Raw genomic sequence first — 16,971 nt, 5'->3', positions numbered from 1 at the left:
ATTGAAACCGAACGCAACGTTGCGGCTGTTATTGAAGAACATTTCGAATGTCGTAAATGTTGGCCGCGCTGTTAACTGCTTACATTGCCTATATCGTAGATGTGAATGTGTATGTTGGTAACGAATCCGAATGTTTTTTTGTATACCGATGGTAAAGAAATTTTTAGATTGGGGGATCGGTCGTTTTATAATTTGTTGATATCTCAAAAAGGCATAAAAAACGAGCCATTCTCCAGAGATCCAATAACCACATGCCCCTCTCATATCGTATTATTATTCTTGAGGGAGCCATCATATCTATTTCCCCTTGTAATTGGGCTATGACAAACAATCGTAACGCGAGAAAGCCAATTCTACCCGATTCGATTATATTCGATGCATTCCTCGCTAGCACGAATCAAGTGCAGACGTTCTCGATAAAGCGGTATGTTTACCCCCGAAAGCTCAATTAGCCGGGAGATGAGAACCCGACCAAGCTCAAGTTACCCTCTAAAGAGACAGTTGAATACAGTAGCCGCCCTCCCTCGAAGCTCAAACCACGATGCGGCAGCTGTCCAAACACATTTGTGTACACCTCGTAGGCGTGAGGAGTTCTGGGCACCGAAAAGGGCAGGAACAGAACATACACCTCCTTAATAAGTCAGCGCTGAAGGTCAGACACCCGTTCCACACAAAAAGGAAGTTGTTACCCACTCCAAAGGCAAACGCGCACATACAATCGGGCCAAGAAGCCCCCGATGTCTGTGCAGCTGCAGTTCCGAGCAGAACTGAACTGAGTTGAGCTGAGCTGAGTTGAGTGCGACATTTGACATGATTTGCATGCCGAGTGCCACGCCCACTTCAGTCATGTCAAGAGCGAAGGCAGTGTAAAGACAGGCCAAGGAAACACGAAAATTGGAGAACCGAACCCCCAGGCCCCCAGGCCCCCAAGCCCCCAAACCCCCATTCCGCCGGGAATAACAAAGACTCCGACGCTCGTTGAGTTTTACTGTCACTTTTGTTGTCGGAGGATTGATTTAATTTAATTTGCTCGATTTGAGGTGACTCTCAACACTAGAGGGGAGTGGCAAGTTAATAGCGACTTTCCATTAATTCGTGTTCCTATCTAAACTGCGGAGTCGTTAAACGTTTTGAAGAAAACTGAGCGTGGGCTTATCCAATTTCATTTCCGAAAAAGTTTGTCATACAAATGTAAACGGATTTTGCTTTGAAGTCGTTTGTACATTATCCCTGCGTGTGAGGTTTTAAAAACGGCGTCCCGTCCTCAGTGATTCTTTCTTGCTGTCACGCTTGGCATTCATTTTTTCAGCAACCGGTTTTGACTACACAAACAATCCGATGTGAAATAAGATGAATTTGGAAACCACCCGCATTCCAGAGAATTTGTCGGCAATTTCGGACATTTGTGTGCTTAGGGTTAGAAAAATATGCAAGCCAAACCAAATGACCGAAAGGGGACACATCCAGATGTAAGCCCTCTAATTGGCTCGTTAGGGGTTTCGTGGACCACTATACCACTATCCTGACCACTTAAATAGATCTTTACATTTGTACAAAACTGTACAAATATAGACCAGACTTTTAAGTCGAAATGTTAAATAAATTATTATGGATTCGTATTGGGGCTTTACATTTTTAAATTAAATTAAAAGGTCGCAGTCGCTCACTTTAGAGCTTCTCCATTTTTATTTACCACCTACTCTTTGCCATTTATGTATTTATCTTGGGGAGCCCTCGTAAAAATACAAAGCCGCCCATTCATTTATAACACCTCGTAACATGTTACCATTTGTAAGCAATATAGAATCTAAAAATGTGCATATGTAAATAGCACTAAAACCACATACGAATACATATTTATAAACAAGCCGCTATCGTTCTTGCGTAAATTGTAAAAATTTTAGACGTCATTGCTTTTGTATGGGAATTTTTGCATATGACTGAACATTTGGATTCCTAGGGCTGCGTTTTGAAATATTGTCCAATCAACAAATATTACTAAACCTTAGTTGAGCCACTTTAGTCATCTGACAGTTGCTTTACCAGAGTTTGTTAATTGTGGAGTAACTTTAATGGCTCATCATCGATTATAGATAAATTATGACATGGCATTTATTCAAAACAAAAACCCTTGGTTTTAGTCTTTTTTTATCTTTATCCTAACCCACGTCAAAGACCAAATTGGGGTAGGTCGTCATAGTGCAGCATTTACATTTCTTGTTCGACATCTCCATTCCGAGCATCCAACCATATAAACTGGCCACTCTATGCTGAGCCGCTGGGCAATCAGCTCGAATTCGCTGCTGGCCAAGCGATATAAATGGTCAGAACGTGCCACTTCGGGAAAACAATGCCGTAGCTGCGAGTTTCATTGAAGCTGCAAATGGATTGGAATCAAAGCCAGAGTAGCGAAATCACAAATCGGACGAGAAATAAGAAATCAAGTGTCGACAACGGAAACGAACTAGATTGAGCCAAAATGGGGCACGTCGAAGCGGGCCGAGTAGTGCATTGGAACCGATTCCCGGAATTTCCCTTTGCCAATTTAACGCACCCTGGGCCGCAGGCCAGCTTCTGCGGCATTCAATTAGAATAGGAACCACCGGCAGCTGGGGGAACCCATCATCGGATGGTTCTAGCAGCGGGCGCAATTAAGATGTGCTCTGCGTCCAGTCTCCGCTCTTGGGGTTGGGCAGGTCAGTGACGGTGACGATGGACTCAGCAGTAATTAAGTGCTGCGAAAGAGTGGAGTATTAGAAAATATATTTGCGTGACCACTAGCGATCCTATTCACTTTCGTCTCACAAGGGTCCTTTGACCGCACAGAATAATGGTAATTAAACCCTGCCAAATGTGTAATCTAGTTTTTAGTTTAGTAAACAGATTTTCTGTGATATGGATTTGATCTTGACAGAGATTGAAAATTGTAGGGAATCTCAAAAGCGCTCCATTTCCTTCGTAAACGCACCGTACAGGCCGAAAAAAGACATGCAGAACAAATAATTCACGAAGGAAATGGAAGGGGGCAGAAGGGCGGGGATCTATGAATGTAAGGCCTAAGTAAATCGTTGGCAGCTGGCGGCACGATTGACAATTTGCCGCGACTTCGGACGTCTTAATCTGCAATCCGGAGGAAGAAGCCGCGTCGGAGTCCGGATTCTTGACACAATCTGCGCCACCCAGCGATAATAACAAACAATTTGTTTGTTTTGCCTGTGCGGAGCAGCCAGGGAAGCTGTCAGGGATCAGTGTTTCCTAGGCCTGTGTTTTACTAGTGCTTGCATTATTCATGAGCAGGGTCCCAATGGGTGCCGGTTGCAAGATACACCCACATTAGGAGGCAAAACGAGATCTTGCAGCCGTTCATTACTTTCCATTAAAAATTGAGATACTAAGCTGAAAACAAAGGGAGTTCATATCGTACATATATGGGCAGCATGAATTATGGCCTCCTCCACCTTCCTAGACCCTAAATATTGCCAAAGCAAAAAGAGTCTGGTTTAAAAGCTGAATGTGGTATTTTAAAAAAAGGAGCCTTCATGGAAAACTCGGGTGGGTTTGTTGGTCTTTCGACTATCGGATACCCGATACTCATCTTTTGTGAGTGTAAGAGTGGACCTAAATGTTTTGAAGTGTGGGAGTGACAGTTTTGGGCGGCTTATGAATATGAATAAAATATCGTAAGAGAATAGGATTCCTCATAGAGAAGACTGCAACATCGGCACAAAGAGAACCGCAATAATTGCATAAAAAGATTGCAATAACTGCCACTTATGGCAGTGGCATCCGTGAGATACAAATCAGCTTTGATTTCCTATACGCACTAGAAAATAATGTAAGACAGAAGAAAGAAAGTGAAGAGGGAAGTGGCTGGGTGTACATGTATCTGTGGTTGTTACTTGAAGTGCTTAGCTCAAAAAGCCATGTTTACAGCAGTGCTTGCAACACTTTCTTAAGAATTCGAATTGGTGGGTGAGCGGCAAAACACGAAAATCAACTTTCGATGGTAGGCAAATTTTCAGCGACGACTCTCCCTATAATGCTGTGGTGATATAATGAAGTCGCCTTCAGCCTGAGTCTGCATAACAGTAGCCGTATCAGTTGGTTCTTAAACGAGTATCTCGAAGTGCGGAATGAGACCTCCTGCGGAGAAGTTGGTCTCGAGCAGGGCAAACACAATTACCGCAAGAACCTACCCCGGCATGTAATAAAATCCGTGCCGTCTGTCACTCTCTTTGGGATAAGGCAGTGCGAGGAGGACCCATAAACACTCATTGATGTCCATAGGCCAAGTGGATGAAGCGCGCACACATTGCAACCTTATGCTGACTTCCTCCGTTTGTACTTTCCGCTGAGGTGGCACTTAATGCTAACCCAATTCCGATTCACTTTGCGAAATAAACAAGAGAAACACTGAGTTTGGGGCTTGCATGTAAGAGTGTTCACTGCGGATTCATTTCGGGTTACCCGGCACCCAGTGAAGTGTTTCTCAGAAAGCTTAGACAGACAGATACTTTGCCAGCCAGGCGCAAGAATAACAGACCGAAGGAAGATATACGAGTACATAGACTTTTCTCTCGGGTTTCCATTCGATACACTCTGTCTCATCTTCATGACTGCGAGATCTTGTTAGACAGAGAAGAAGTAAATTTCGCCTTTGTCGTTAGGCCAAAAAGAATGCGTTGGTAATTAAAGCAGTAAGCAGAGATAATGTTTGGTTTGCATTTCAACATAGTTGACAAAGTTCAACTTTTACGGCTGAGAAAAAGCAATGAAGCGTTAATTACTATTGTTTTATTTATCCAACTTTTAGGAAATAGGCCAATTTCCTAGTTTTGATACTACCCCTAACTTTTGAGAATGAAAGCTAATGTTGTTATGTATTGATTCATTGGTTTTGACGATCAACGACCAATTACAATAATTAGCATTGGTAATGATCCCTATACATATCGTATACGAAGCGAATTTCAAAATGCAGCCTATTTGATTTGGGAATCAAATTGGGAGTACGCTATCAAGGCATTGACGTCAAACTAGAGGGCGGAAGTTCTGGAATGAGGTATGCCGGCATGAGGGTCCCACTCCGTCCGCTTTATCAGTCGGGTGAAAGGCGGATTACTGAGACACACTGGGGCCAATGCTTGTTACCAATATATGGTTTCGTAAGCTAATGGCCTGGGTGTCAGTCACAGAAACAGAACTCTTGTCTTGCAAGGCCGATCATCAGCGTGTAAATAAATCAATCAACAGGCCATCCGATGCTATTGCCGACATTATCCATTAGCGATCCATCAGCTATGATGTATTTCCTCGTGGTTATTTTGGGGAAATTCATTTCTGATTTCGGTCCCTACTTCGCTTTTAATAAACAATCCGACAATCTAAATATAGCAGATTGCACAATTTATTGCGAAAAATTCCACGTAAAAACAGCTCAAAACAAAGACTGCAAAAGGAATACCTTGAAGGCTTTATCTTATCGGGTGTGCTCGGTATGTTGACATTTTAGTTGCAAATATCTATTGAAGCCAGGAGGGGAAAGCCAGCAAAGTACACGTATGAAAATACGCCTAGAAGCGATAAGATTAGATAAGATAAGATTCGCTTTGGGTTAAATCAACACTGTATACTTGTACTCAACTCGCATTTTGTTGCCTGACAACAACAATTAATCTTGCTGTTGCGATTTTTTCGAGCAATATATCTATAAATGTTGTCAGTGCTTTTATGGATATCTTTTCGGAAATTTGCGAAAATTCACCTGTGCCAATAGATCCTCAGACGATCGAGGAGAGAATTAAATATGAATATTTACAGCTTTCTGCGACATTCCAAAAAGATTCATTGTACATTTGACAGTGGATATACCTTAAATAATTATCTTAATCTTATTTTCTTATTTTATGGCTGAAAAATGTTTGATATGTTCTGCGAAAAAAATTTCAAACTTCTTGGTTTTATATTTAAACATCCATAAAATCGAAATGAAGTTACAAGCTTGTATAGATTTATCCAAGCTATCAAAAACAGTGTAATCCCCAATTTACACCTCATTGCAATTTATAATTGCTCCATAAAAATGTTGTATATTTCCCACTTCAGCAGAACACTCGGAAAATCTTAACGCCCTACCTATTGCACTGAATTGTGCTGTATTTAGCTAGCAGTTCCAATTTGTCGAGACCCAAATCAGTCAGATAAGTCAACGAATGTTTTCCTCAGTCCAACTTCCCAGCGTTGCGTAAACAAAACATAGGTTGGGTATTTTGGAAAATTTATGAATCCAACATATTTGGTGTGTTCTCTTTGGCCACCATCTCTCGCCTCTGGTTTAAGAGGTCAAAGCGTGGACTACAAAAAGGCAGTTACCAAACCTGAAGAGACATCAAATTGAAAGACGGGGCCAAAACGTGGGCGACCCCGATACCCAAAAAAAATCCGACCAAATAGCCCAATTGATCCGCAATGCGAATATAAACGACGCCATCTGACATATTTGGATTAATGGGTCAGCTATAAAGGCAGAATTTCGGATGTGAAATGCTCTCATCGGAAAGTATTCATAGATCGATGATAATCTCAAAATGATGATGCTTTCGGTGTGAGATACACACATTAGGCTTATCGGAATTTACTGAATACGCATTTACAACGGGCTATCCAAAAATACACAATTTTTCCACCTCCAGATACTCCTCAATAAATCTCGGCTGCTCCGCTTTTCCATAATTTAGGAGCAATTTATTAAATGCCGCAACGCTTTAGTCTGCCCAGGAAAAGCTGTCCCCAACTGCATAAATTAATTTAAGTTCAGAGGAGTGGGAAACCAGGCGACTAGAATGCGTGGATAATTTTTTCGAGACCTCAAGAATCAGATATGTATGTATGTATATTCGCCATGTGCATCCCAAATGTTGCAGAAGTATATTCTCTGTGTGTCCCGTAGAGGTTGACAGCGCTGATTAGCTTGGCCACTGGGTGCTGGGAACTGGAAAATATTTATGGCAGCTGGGTTAAAATACCTCTGAAGCCGCCAGTGTTTTAATGATTTTTCTTGGACTCCCATCAATTTTAAACTTAAGCAATTATGTTATCAAATGTTAAGCGCTGTTCGCATGTAAACGAGTTTCTAAAAGTCTCTCGAATGATGCGCAATGTAATTTTCGGGTGCATATGGAAGATATTTCAGCTGCCGTCACGTTACCGGAGAATATGTTTGGTCAGGGAAAATAACGAGAATAAAGCCACCGCTGGTAAATACACAAATAATTCTACTCATTCTCAGACAACAAATTGAGGAATTTTCAACACGTACACTTAAATTCTTCATCTTTCAGCGCACGTTTTTCCCGGCTTTCCACTTTCTTCATATGTTGTTTATTCTGTATTGGTACTGGATACTGGCCGTTCATTTGGTCTTTTTGTGCTGTTTTTAACCGTCGCTGCCTAGGCAGTCTTTACGATTTATGCATAATGTTCATAGCCAATGTCAGAGTCGCAGTCAGAGCTCATAATTTAAATGCGACAGCAAAAAATGTTGGCGCCTTCGACGGCCACCAGTGGCTAACTGTGAACTACTACAAACTCCAAATCTTTCTCTGAGCATTTCAATTCCTAGGAGCCAAGGATGAAGTGGTTCCGAGGCTCAATGACCGGTCCGCTTCACCAGCTAAAAACACTTTGGCTCGACTGGCCAATTGCCATTGAATAAATTCATAAATCACGAGAGCTTCGCTTACAAAATCCATGGTGCCCAATTCTCCAAAGTGCACTTTAGTACAATAAAAGTGCAACCAAAAATTTAAATTGTGTACACTGCAATAAAGTTTAAATTTTGAGACAAATCCAAGACATCAAAACATTGAAAAGGGGTGCTTTTATATATATCAATTTCTCCATAAATTCGAATTCGAACTACGATTTCTGTGCCAATGGACCGGTGCACATTCAAGCTTCAGTGCATATATCGAGCACCCTGGAGTTTACATCATAAACAATCTTCCCTTGCTTTGTCAAGGACAACTTATCCTTTGCAGCTCTGCAGGACAGCAAAGGTTGATTAACCCTTCCAGATGTTGCAGAGCAAAACAAACGGGATGAAAACCAGAGCGCTTTCAAGCACGAAAAAATGGCTCTCTGAAATGGGTCTCAGTAAGGAAACATGGGTGCTTGGGGAAAAGAACTCAGCTTGGTTCGGTGGCGGGAAAAAGAACAGAGGACAACTCACCCCCGTGAGCTTTGATTGCGGCAAGTTCGTGACCCGGCAAGGACGACAGCACTTCTCACATTGGCATTGAAAAATGGTATAGCAACTTCCCGGAAAAAAGAAAACAAAATCGAATGCATACAAGTGAAGAACTGAAAGCAAAGTCAAAAGATACATTTCTGTATAGGTAGCTGGTCAAGAACCATCATTGAAGTTGGCAGATCAACCACATTACAACCCCACCAAAACACCCAACGCCACCCCCGGCAAATTTGTTTCACATCATGGAGCATCTGATGAATGACGTGACTCGCACAGAAACCACCACCACCTGACGCCCTTGCTCTCCACGAGAATCGGGCAGCTAGCATCCGTATCCAGACCCCTGACTTTTGCTTCGTCACGACAAGAGGTGCACCCAACCCAACCTTCCTGGCGAATGTGTTTACATAACACGGGCACATCGCGCGATTCTCTCTGCACGCATGCGGCCTTCATTAAGCTGCATTTGGACCCGATGCTCCTGTTGCCATTTAGCCACATATCCACTTAGCCGGCCCAGCTCGGTTAGCCGGTAGAAACAGCAATACAGCGTTCGTTTACGTTACGCACCCTGCGTATCCACAATCTGTATGTATCTGTATCTCGGCTGAGTAAAATGGTTTTGGCACTCGCGTCGAACCACGCAGTGGCGGTTGGCGGTTGGTGATTGGAAGAGGGCCGTTTGAGGAATTTGGCTGTAGCAGATTTTACCCGCCGAAATGTATTTATGTCTGAGAAACCAGTCAAACAGTATCCAGATCACATTGATTCTAACAAATGCAAAGACTTTAAAAATATTAACCGTTTTGATTATCCAAATCAGGGTAACGGGTTTCTTAACCGATTAGGCGCACCTTGCTGAGAGCAAGAAAAGCGCACACACAATATTATTTGCGTATCGATATCAGTTTCTGTCGACTAGGTTTACCTTCCAACAAGAGACCTGTCCACATCGCTTTACTTCGATCCACTTCCTTGGATACTATTCATCCAATAGATATACCCCTCTAGACGTACCTGCGCACTTTTTGCACGGTGCAGCGTGCCGCCCGTGATGAAGTTCGCCGTGGTCGCCTTGGCGTGCATTGCCACTGAATTTATGACGTACTGCGGCGGGTGTTGCGGTTGTTTCAGCTGCCGCTGCTGGTGCTTGGCCACGACCGAAGACGTCTGGGGCTCGGGCGGAGTATGGTCGGTTGCAACATTACTAATTGAGTTTTCTGGTACTCGGTTTTCACTTTGACACTCCATTAATGGCTCTTGTTACGTTAGTTGCGTTTTTGATTCTGTTGCTGCCCCAATTTATCTTATATCAGGAGCGCACTAAAAACATGCAGACCAACATAGCGAAATCGAACATCTAAAACTCGGAACACATCCCACACAAAAGTACGAATACGGACGCGAGTGTGTACAAGGTTTGCATTGTTGGCAACTCCAAATCTAACTAACTCGCACATGTAACTTCAAAAGGCAGCCGGTCGTCCTTCGCCCACAGGGGGTGGTTGGTTGGCAACTTCATCTCGGCATTATCTAACGAGCAGGCGCAGGGAAAGCTCGAAGAGAACCCACACGGGAACGCAGAGGTAGAGAGTGCTCCTGATAAGGAGCACAAAGACTTTATGTTAACGGAAATTGACTATAACGCCAACTACCAAAATTATGCTTCCTAGGTAAAAACGTTTTGGTAGGTAACATTTTTCTATGTACATTTTACTATTTTCAAACATGAATAATACTGGATTTTTTCTTATTAAATTGATTTGCATTTTAGTTGGTGATACATTTTTGAATCTTAAAAGAAAGTTAAGTACACCATGAAATTTATGTTTGTTAAAAAGAATTTGTTGCAGCATTTAAAACATATGTATTACAAGAAACCTGTCCCCCCAAAATAATCAAGTCACAAAATATACTCTACAAATTTGGACGAAATCAAGAGGAATACATAAAAAAATACAAGTCATGTCTGCGTCAGTAAGAAATACAGTCACTAGCCAAGAATATGGGAGTATCTTTAAAGTAAGTGACTGCTAGAAGATCTAAATTGCATTTCTAACATCCAACCAACACCCTTTTCCATGCAGTCCAGTAACATAGACAACGAACTCAAAAAGAAGTCTGTGGTGGTCACTCAGGCACAAGCCGAGGAGACTAAGGCTAAGAAGAAAGATACCACCCACTATTACAATGTTGAAACACTTGCACATCTGCAGTATCGATCTCAGATAAAGGTGAACCCAAAAGGTTTTGGCAGAAAATGATCTACCAGTAATAGTGTCAATCTGCCCTTAGGTAATGGATAATGTCGATGGCGAGGAGGTTGATATGACGCCCAAGCCGATCCAAGATGACGCTTTCGTGGAGCAGTTCATGAAGTACAACCTGAATGTCATGCACCAAATGACGAACTTCACTACAATGCTAGCCAAAAATACGACCAGATCCCGGACGCGGTCCAGTGTTCGGGCCGGAATAGGCGGCAACAAGCAGTCCATTGACGATCTGATGAACGGGGTAAGTTTAAAAAAACTGTGCTGTATTATCCCTGCAGGAATCCCATTCTCCCATTCTCCTCTAGATAATATACGAAACTATTAACTGGGAACCGTACAGCACCGCTGAGGCTCTCGAAGAGACGTACGAGCCAAAGCCGTACACCAAGTCCTTTTTGAAAATTACCCTACGCAAGTCTGACTTCTTCGAAATTCACAGCCAGACGCAGACGACGGTGGCGAAGGGATCGCCCGAGGGCGACGATGCGGAGCGCGACAACCGAAACTACGAGTATCTGACAGTAGGCAAAGGCAAAATTCGCCGGCGCTCCGACAATGATGCTCAGACGGATACTCTGCTCTTCACCACTAGGGCGGTAAACACCATCCTCATAACCAAGGCCACCGTCAGCTCGTACGTTTCCAACTTCGAGATGTACGACACGCTGAACAATATCACCAAGGGGTTCGCAACATCCACTATGAGTTCGGTAAAGGATCTGGCCGCGGCCCTCGCTCAGACGGAGGATGCTGATACCTTTGAGGACGACGACGCCGTTGCCGAGAAAGACAAGGTAACCGCGCAAATAGAACGCCTGTTCCGGAACCCCGAGTTCCGCAACGCCATCATGTACATGGGGCGCACGCTCTCGAGCAACACAAACGAGGCGGGGTTACGACGCTTCCGTAACTTCGACCAGGTGGAACGCTGGAACGCGGAGGCCGAGTACGTCTACTCTATGAACTTGCTCTTCCGACTGATACCGGAACCTAGCAAAGCCGAGCGAAAGGCCGTCAGCGACATAGATTTCTGCCGCAGCAATGGTGACATCCTGGCTGTAGGCTACGGACTGTACTCCTTTTCCTCACAGCACGTACCGACCTCCGGCAGCGTTTTTCTTTGGAGTATTAAGAATCCAGGCGAGCCGGAGCGCGCGTACTACTATGATGTGCCAGTAACGGCAATCAGTTTCTCGCCATTCTTGCCATCCTTGCTCGCCATTGGTCTGTACGACGGCAGCGTCGAGGTGCGTGATGTGAGCAGTCTGCAGGACACACCCGTTGCGGTCTCGCAGCGCAGCACCTCGCCAGGCTCTTCGCCGGTGGTTGCCATCCGCTGGATCAAACAAGTTTCGGACGACGATCACGAAGCGGACATCGATCCGTTTCTGAGCCTCTCCCAGGATGGCTCCGTCACCCGCTTCCGGATTATCAAAAGTCCCTTTCTGCTTGGTTTTACCCAAATGATTCTGGAGCGAATCGAGGGGCATCCTGAGGGCATTTTCGTCCACCCATCGTCGCGTATTCCCTGCGAGTCTAACCGCCACCCGCAGGGCCTGAGCATCACCACGCATCCGCTGCACAAGGACATTTACTACGTGCTGACCGATGAGGGCTGCATCCACAAGTGTTCTATCAACTATCAGCACCAGTACTTGGAGGTTCTGCGCTGTCACGACGGTGGTGTCACCGTAATGGAGTTCTCGCCTTGGTCTCCAAAACTCTTCCTCACCTGCGGCAACGATTGGTAGGCAGTTGCCCCCATGAAGAGTTGCTAAAGACAGTATCTATTCTGCAGGTTTGTGCGCATTTGGATTGATGGCATAACGCGACCTCTGCTCGAACTGCTAGACGAAATGACCCCAGTGCACTGGGCCAAGTGGAGCCCCACCCACTCTACGATCATTGTGACGGTGAACCGGGAAACCGCCAACATCTGGGACTTTCGCCGTAATTTGCTTAAACCCATGTCCAAACACAAGATGGACTCCTCTTTCAACACTGTGGCCCGGTAAGCACGTCTTGCCTTCAAAAATGGCAAAGTGAATAAGGATTTGCTTTGCAATACGCAGGTTTTCCCACTGTGGTCGCACTTTGGTCATTGGCAACGAGCGCGGAAATACGCTCTTCAACGCGCTGAACGACATGCCCTTTTCACCCCACTTTCAATACGATGAGTTGGAGAAGGCCATTTTTAAGGCAATTGGCAACGACCACGAGCTCCTTATGGAGCTTAAAAGCATTGGCTTCTTTGGTTACCCAAACAAAAAAGCAGTTTTTTAAATAGGAAACTATGTTTTCTCAAATAAAAGGTTCGTCGGCCCGAAAGCGACTCTGGAAGAGACTGATGAAATGTGCAAGCTTCAGAAATCTAAAAGAAACAACGATCGGAGACCGATCGAGTTTCAAAGAAAACTACCCCCTGTATGACAAGGTAACCCGATATCATTCGATCGGACCGGGCCTTACATTACGAGCACGAAAATCAGTTCGAAAAGTTGCTTAGCTTACGCGAGATGAGCTCCATTGTTCTTCGAGTGTGTGTGGTTAACTGTCAACGATGGTGGTCAAGTGGATAGGGGTCAATAGAGAGGGTCTAGCGATCGGCAGAGGTAGACGGGTGTTATATAATAAATAAACACTTGTGCTCACATTAGCGTGGCACATGGAATTCATGGGGGAAAGGGGAGACTTTAATAAACAGTCGTAAAGAGAAAGTCGACAACAAAGAGAACACCAGAGATGGTTAACACCACTTTACAGATTCAACTCACAGGCAAAAACGTTATCTAACAAAAATGGACACCGTGCATTCCTTGAGAACGGAATCAATCAAACAATCCGATCCAAACAGGAAAAACCCGAAACCAGGCACACACCAGGTACGATCCTTGGGCCGCGCAATTTTCTTAATAGGTGGGAAACAGTTTAACCCGCCGTCGCCCACGAGCTCGGCAAACAATGCAGTGCTTGGTTTAGGACTCCCAAAGGCGGCGAGGGGCAGGAATTGCACAAATTATAAAAAAATGTTGTCGTCCTGCAGACACAGCACAAACCTGAAGACGAATACTCGGTTCAAATCGGCAATCATTGGCGCTGATTACCCTACTACTATTAAATCAGTAAATTTGCTAGAACTGCTATAAGCCATACAAACTTATTTTCATTGTATAACTCACCTAAACCATATATTTTTAATTAGCTGAATATCAGGTTTAATAGGTGAAAATATTCCTGGATAACTTGTATTCTCTCGTTGTTAGCGTTGTGCTCCACAGGTCTTTCTGATTTGTTTTTTGCTGAATGATTCTTTTTCAGAATAGTCCGAAGAGTCGCTGCACAAGCAAAAGCAATAAGAATAGTCTATTTTAACCCGGGTCTTACTCACTCCACTTCAGTAACGTCGGAAAAATCACCATAATCCACGGGTCGATTACACAGACAGCACTTATTGTGAGACTTTTCGAAGCATTTGCTGCAGTAAACCCCTTTACATCCAGGAGTGTCGCAGGGGTTACGATTCGAACTAAAAAGAGGACGTCCAACTGTTGTCCTGAGTGCATTAAACAATTGGAGCTACTTACGGAGTCAAAGCTCGGCCACATATGGTGCACCTCTCAGTGCTCTGGCAGAAGGGGCAGCAGGAGCACAAGCAGATTAAACAGGAGAATCCGTTATACAGCCAAGTGAAGTTTCTAGTTTTCTTAACATTCGGTGTGTGGTTAAACTTATTACGCTTTCTGCGGCGAACAAACTTAAAAATGCTTACTAGAAAGAATACATTTAGAACAACTTCAAAAAAATTATGGTCTTCCTTACTTCTATCTTCAGAAATCATGTTGTACAGAAAGCTGCCTCTCTCCTTGGCGCGTTCTGGATAGAAGTAGGCCATTATGAGATGGCGGGTGCGCAAAATATATGGCTCGGCCAAAAGGATCAGCCAAGCGAGCAGACAGAGTAGTAATATAATTATATACTTAGCATAATCTGGTTTTACGGGCAGCGGTATGCAGGGATTGACGTCTAGAATGCTTTTTTGCGTCAAGGGGCGAAAGGCATTAGCGATTCCCCGCATTACATCGGCCACAAAGCCTCCACCTTTTATCTCTAGATCAACGTAAGCGGGCACCTCCAACCCAGACTCTTGGTGGCCATGAAAGGACATAGTGGTCAGCAGCCAGAACAGCCCATAATCCAGGAAGCAGATTGCAAACAGCTGCAGACAGGTTGTGGCCATGAAACAGGCGTTCTCAACAATAGACACGAACTCAAATAAAGTCAAGCGCAAACTAGTAAGCTGCAATAAAATATTTGTAATATAAGATAAGGGAAACGTAGAAAAACCGTACCTTCATATACTTTGACCTTTCAAGCCGTTGAAGTGGTAGTAGTGGATCGTAACCGTGCTTTTCGTAGCGCCGGTCGATATCACTTAAAATCTTTGTCATGAACACATTCTGAAATTGGCGGCTGTGCATGTATCGCAGGTAGAAGATGGTGGCTCTGGTTGGAACAACTTAGGCATCACCCTCTAGATTAGTAAGATGGTGCAGCTCTTACCTACTTTAAAAACACAGTAACCACCATGACCCAGCAGAGAATGTCCACAAAGCTGCTCAAGAAGATAAATGACGGCAGTCGCTTGTTAATGTCCTGTATAATTTCCTCTCCCACATCCACCAGGCTCTTAGAGGAGTTTGTGTCAAAGAAAAATTCGTGCTCGAAAGTGATATTGGCGTCGAACATTTCCTCTATGTGCCGCACAAATTCGCGGTAGCCTACGAGTTCGTACAACAAAATAATCAAAGTACCGACCGTGGTATACACTCTTACGTTCAAAGATTTTATCAAGGAGACCCCAGCTGAAATCCCAGTAACCGCTGCAAAACACATCGATGATCTTTGCGGGGTAGCAGAGGGCCAGAAATAGTTTTGTAGCATGGCAGAGTGCCTTGAATACGCCCAATTTTGACTGGCACCTGATCATAGCTTCATGCGCCGTCTTTTTGCAACGTGCCCAGGGAGTGCCCATTTCTGTGTTGCACATGTCTACGATGGATTTCAGCCAAGCGGCGCAGTTCTTCAGGGTTTCAACTATTTAAATTAATCAACAGGGTAAACGGCAGCATTTCTTGATGCTAAACACTCACTAATTGCAACTAGGTGGTCCTGAATGCGTAACAGGACTAACATGGCCAGCTTGAGCACCCGACGCACTTCCTGCAGCAACAGATCCACCGCCAGTTGGATGGCATTCACCGGCTCCAGTATTACGTCCAACATCTGGCCGAGCGCCTGTCTCAATAGCTGCTGTCCGCAAGCGAGGCTTTGGAGCATCACCTTCAAATTGGATACAATGTTGGCCGTAGGCCCGACGGCGGCCACGACAAAGGCGAGGCTGATGAGGAACGCCCTGCCCCTAGAGCTGCACAGCGAGGGAACGGCCAGCGTCAAAATGCACCTGGGCTAGCCAATAGGGGGCAGATTAGCCACAAATCCTTTTCGCCTTTTTACACAGTACTTACCTAACGGGCCGGCTGTAAAGAAGCGCCAGAGCAAGCGCCACCGGGAACGCGTAGGTGAGGTTTAGACTCAGAACCAAGTATCCCAGCTGCCACCAGTTCCATGCAAGCGTCACCGCGAGGCCGCACAAGTAGCCGACGATCACGTACGGTGCCACCAGCTTGAATGTCCACATAGCGCCATAGCTGGGCTCACTTTTTTCCATGATTTTCTTTCGTTCGCTTTTGTAATTTATTTGTAATTTTTATCACAACACTCGGAATCGATATCGATATTTCCTCTTGGCGCCCCACTAAGTGTGACCATTTAAAATGCGTTATCGGAAACAATGTGACCCTTCTCAAAACCGAAAATACCATTATTTAGCTTTTGGCTTATGTGCGCTAAATTAGCGTCAATGAGTTAGCGGCAATGGCGGAAGTATATTAAGAAGTATATTAAGAAGTATTAAGAAAGTATATAAAATATGCAATTAAACAATCGGCTCCCCACTATTTAAGGAATATCACCACTCGCAGAGCCACCATATCTAGTACAAGTACCGCAGTTAATCCATGTCTTGAACCGCTTTATTAACAATAAGAGCTCTGCGCTAACTTTAAATATTTATAACTCAGCTCACAGAGCGCTTCCCACACTGCACGGTATCTTAAAAATATTGTAATTTTGTTTCTTATTTACGCAAAAGTTTCATATCAATTTTAACCACAGTTTTGAGGAAATTGCATATTTCTTTTACGACACGTGTTCTTACATTCATCGTGTTCGAAGCTGTGCTAACAGCCAACTTAAGTACATGTATGACTGTTCTGTGCAGCTAATAATCTTAGCTTTTGACCTACAACAACTTTTTGACGATTTGGGAACATTTTCCCAAAATTTCATTAAAAAAATACAACATTTTGACAATTTAAACCTTGA

General features: G+C 44.1%; 2 protein-coding genes across 8 annotated transcripts in view; one reads left to right on the top strand and one right to left on the bottom strand.

The window, feature by feature from the left end:
- LOC120449434 (DC-STAMP domain-containing protein 2) overlaps window positions 1-16,971 on the bottom strand; it is a 24,929-nt gene extending 7,958 nt beyond the window's left edge. The window contains exons 1-11 of one of the 7 annotated variants that reach the window (XM_044006081.1): window positions 16,805-16,971; window positions 16,053-16,386; window positions 15,678-15,988; window positions 15,361-15,621; window positions 15,092-15,305; window positions 14,877-15,030; window positions 14,347-14,824; window positions 14,112-14,295; window positions 13,916-14,053; window positions 13,707-13,862; window positions 13,426-13,638 (exon numbers count right to left, since the gene is read on the bottom strand). In XM_044006081.1, coding sequence (XP_043862016.1) covers window positions 13,787-13,862; window positions 13,916-14,053; window positions 14,112-14,295; window positions 14,347-14,824; window positions 14,877-15,030; window positions 15,092-15,305; window positions 15,361-15,621; window positions 15,678-15,988; window positions 16,053-16,255 — 2,019 coding nt within the window. In that variant the 5' untranslated portion in view covers window positions 16,256-16,386; window positions 16,805-16,971 and the 3' untranslated portion in view covers window positions 13,426-13,638; window positions 13,707-13,786. Of the gene's footprint in view, window positions 1-13,424; window positions 13,639-13,706; window positions 13,863-13,915; window positions 14,054-14,111; window positions 14,296-14,346; window positions 14,825-14,876; window positions 15,044-15,087; window positions 15,306-15,360; window positions 15,622-15,677; window positions 15,994-16,052 lie in introns of those variants that run through there. The other 6 variants (XM_044006082.1, XM_039631901.2, XM_039631899.2 and 3 more) reach the window with 6 other exon arrangements.
- LOC120449433 (dynein axonemal intermediate chain 4) lies at window positions 10,085-12,880 on the top strand. Its single transcript, XM_039631898.2, has 6 exons — window positions 10,085-10,273; window positions 10,339-10,485; window positions 10,547-10,768; window positions 10,833-12,274; window positions 12,326-12,538; window positions 12,600-12,880. Exons 1-6 carry the CDS (start codon window positions 10,217-10,219, stop codon window positions 12,808-12,810), a joined length of 2,292 nt encoding a protein of 763 aa, XP_039487832.1. The 5' UTR covers window positions 10,085-10,216; the 3' UTR covers window positions 12,811-12,880.

Source organism: Drosophila santomea, chromosome 3L (genome assembly GCF_016746245.2).
Source record: "Drosophila santomea strain STO CAGO 1482 chromosome 3L, Prin_Dsan_1.1, whole genome shotgun sequence".
Classification (NCBI taxonomy): Eukaryota; Metazoa; Arthropoda; class Insecta; order Diptera; family Drosophilidae; genus Drosophila; species Drosophila santomea.
The sequence above is the reverse complement of the archived record's forward strand: the minus strand, read 5'-3'. Positions and strand labels throughout refer to the sequence as shown.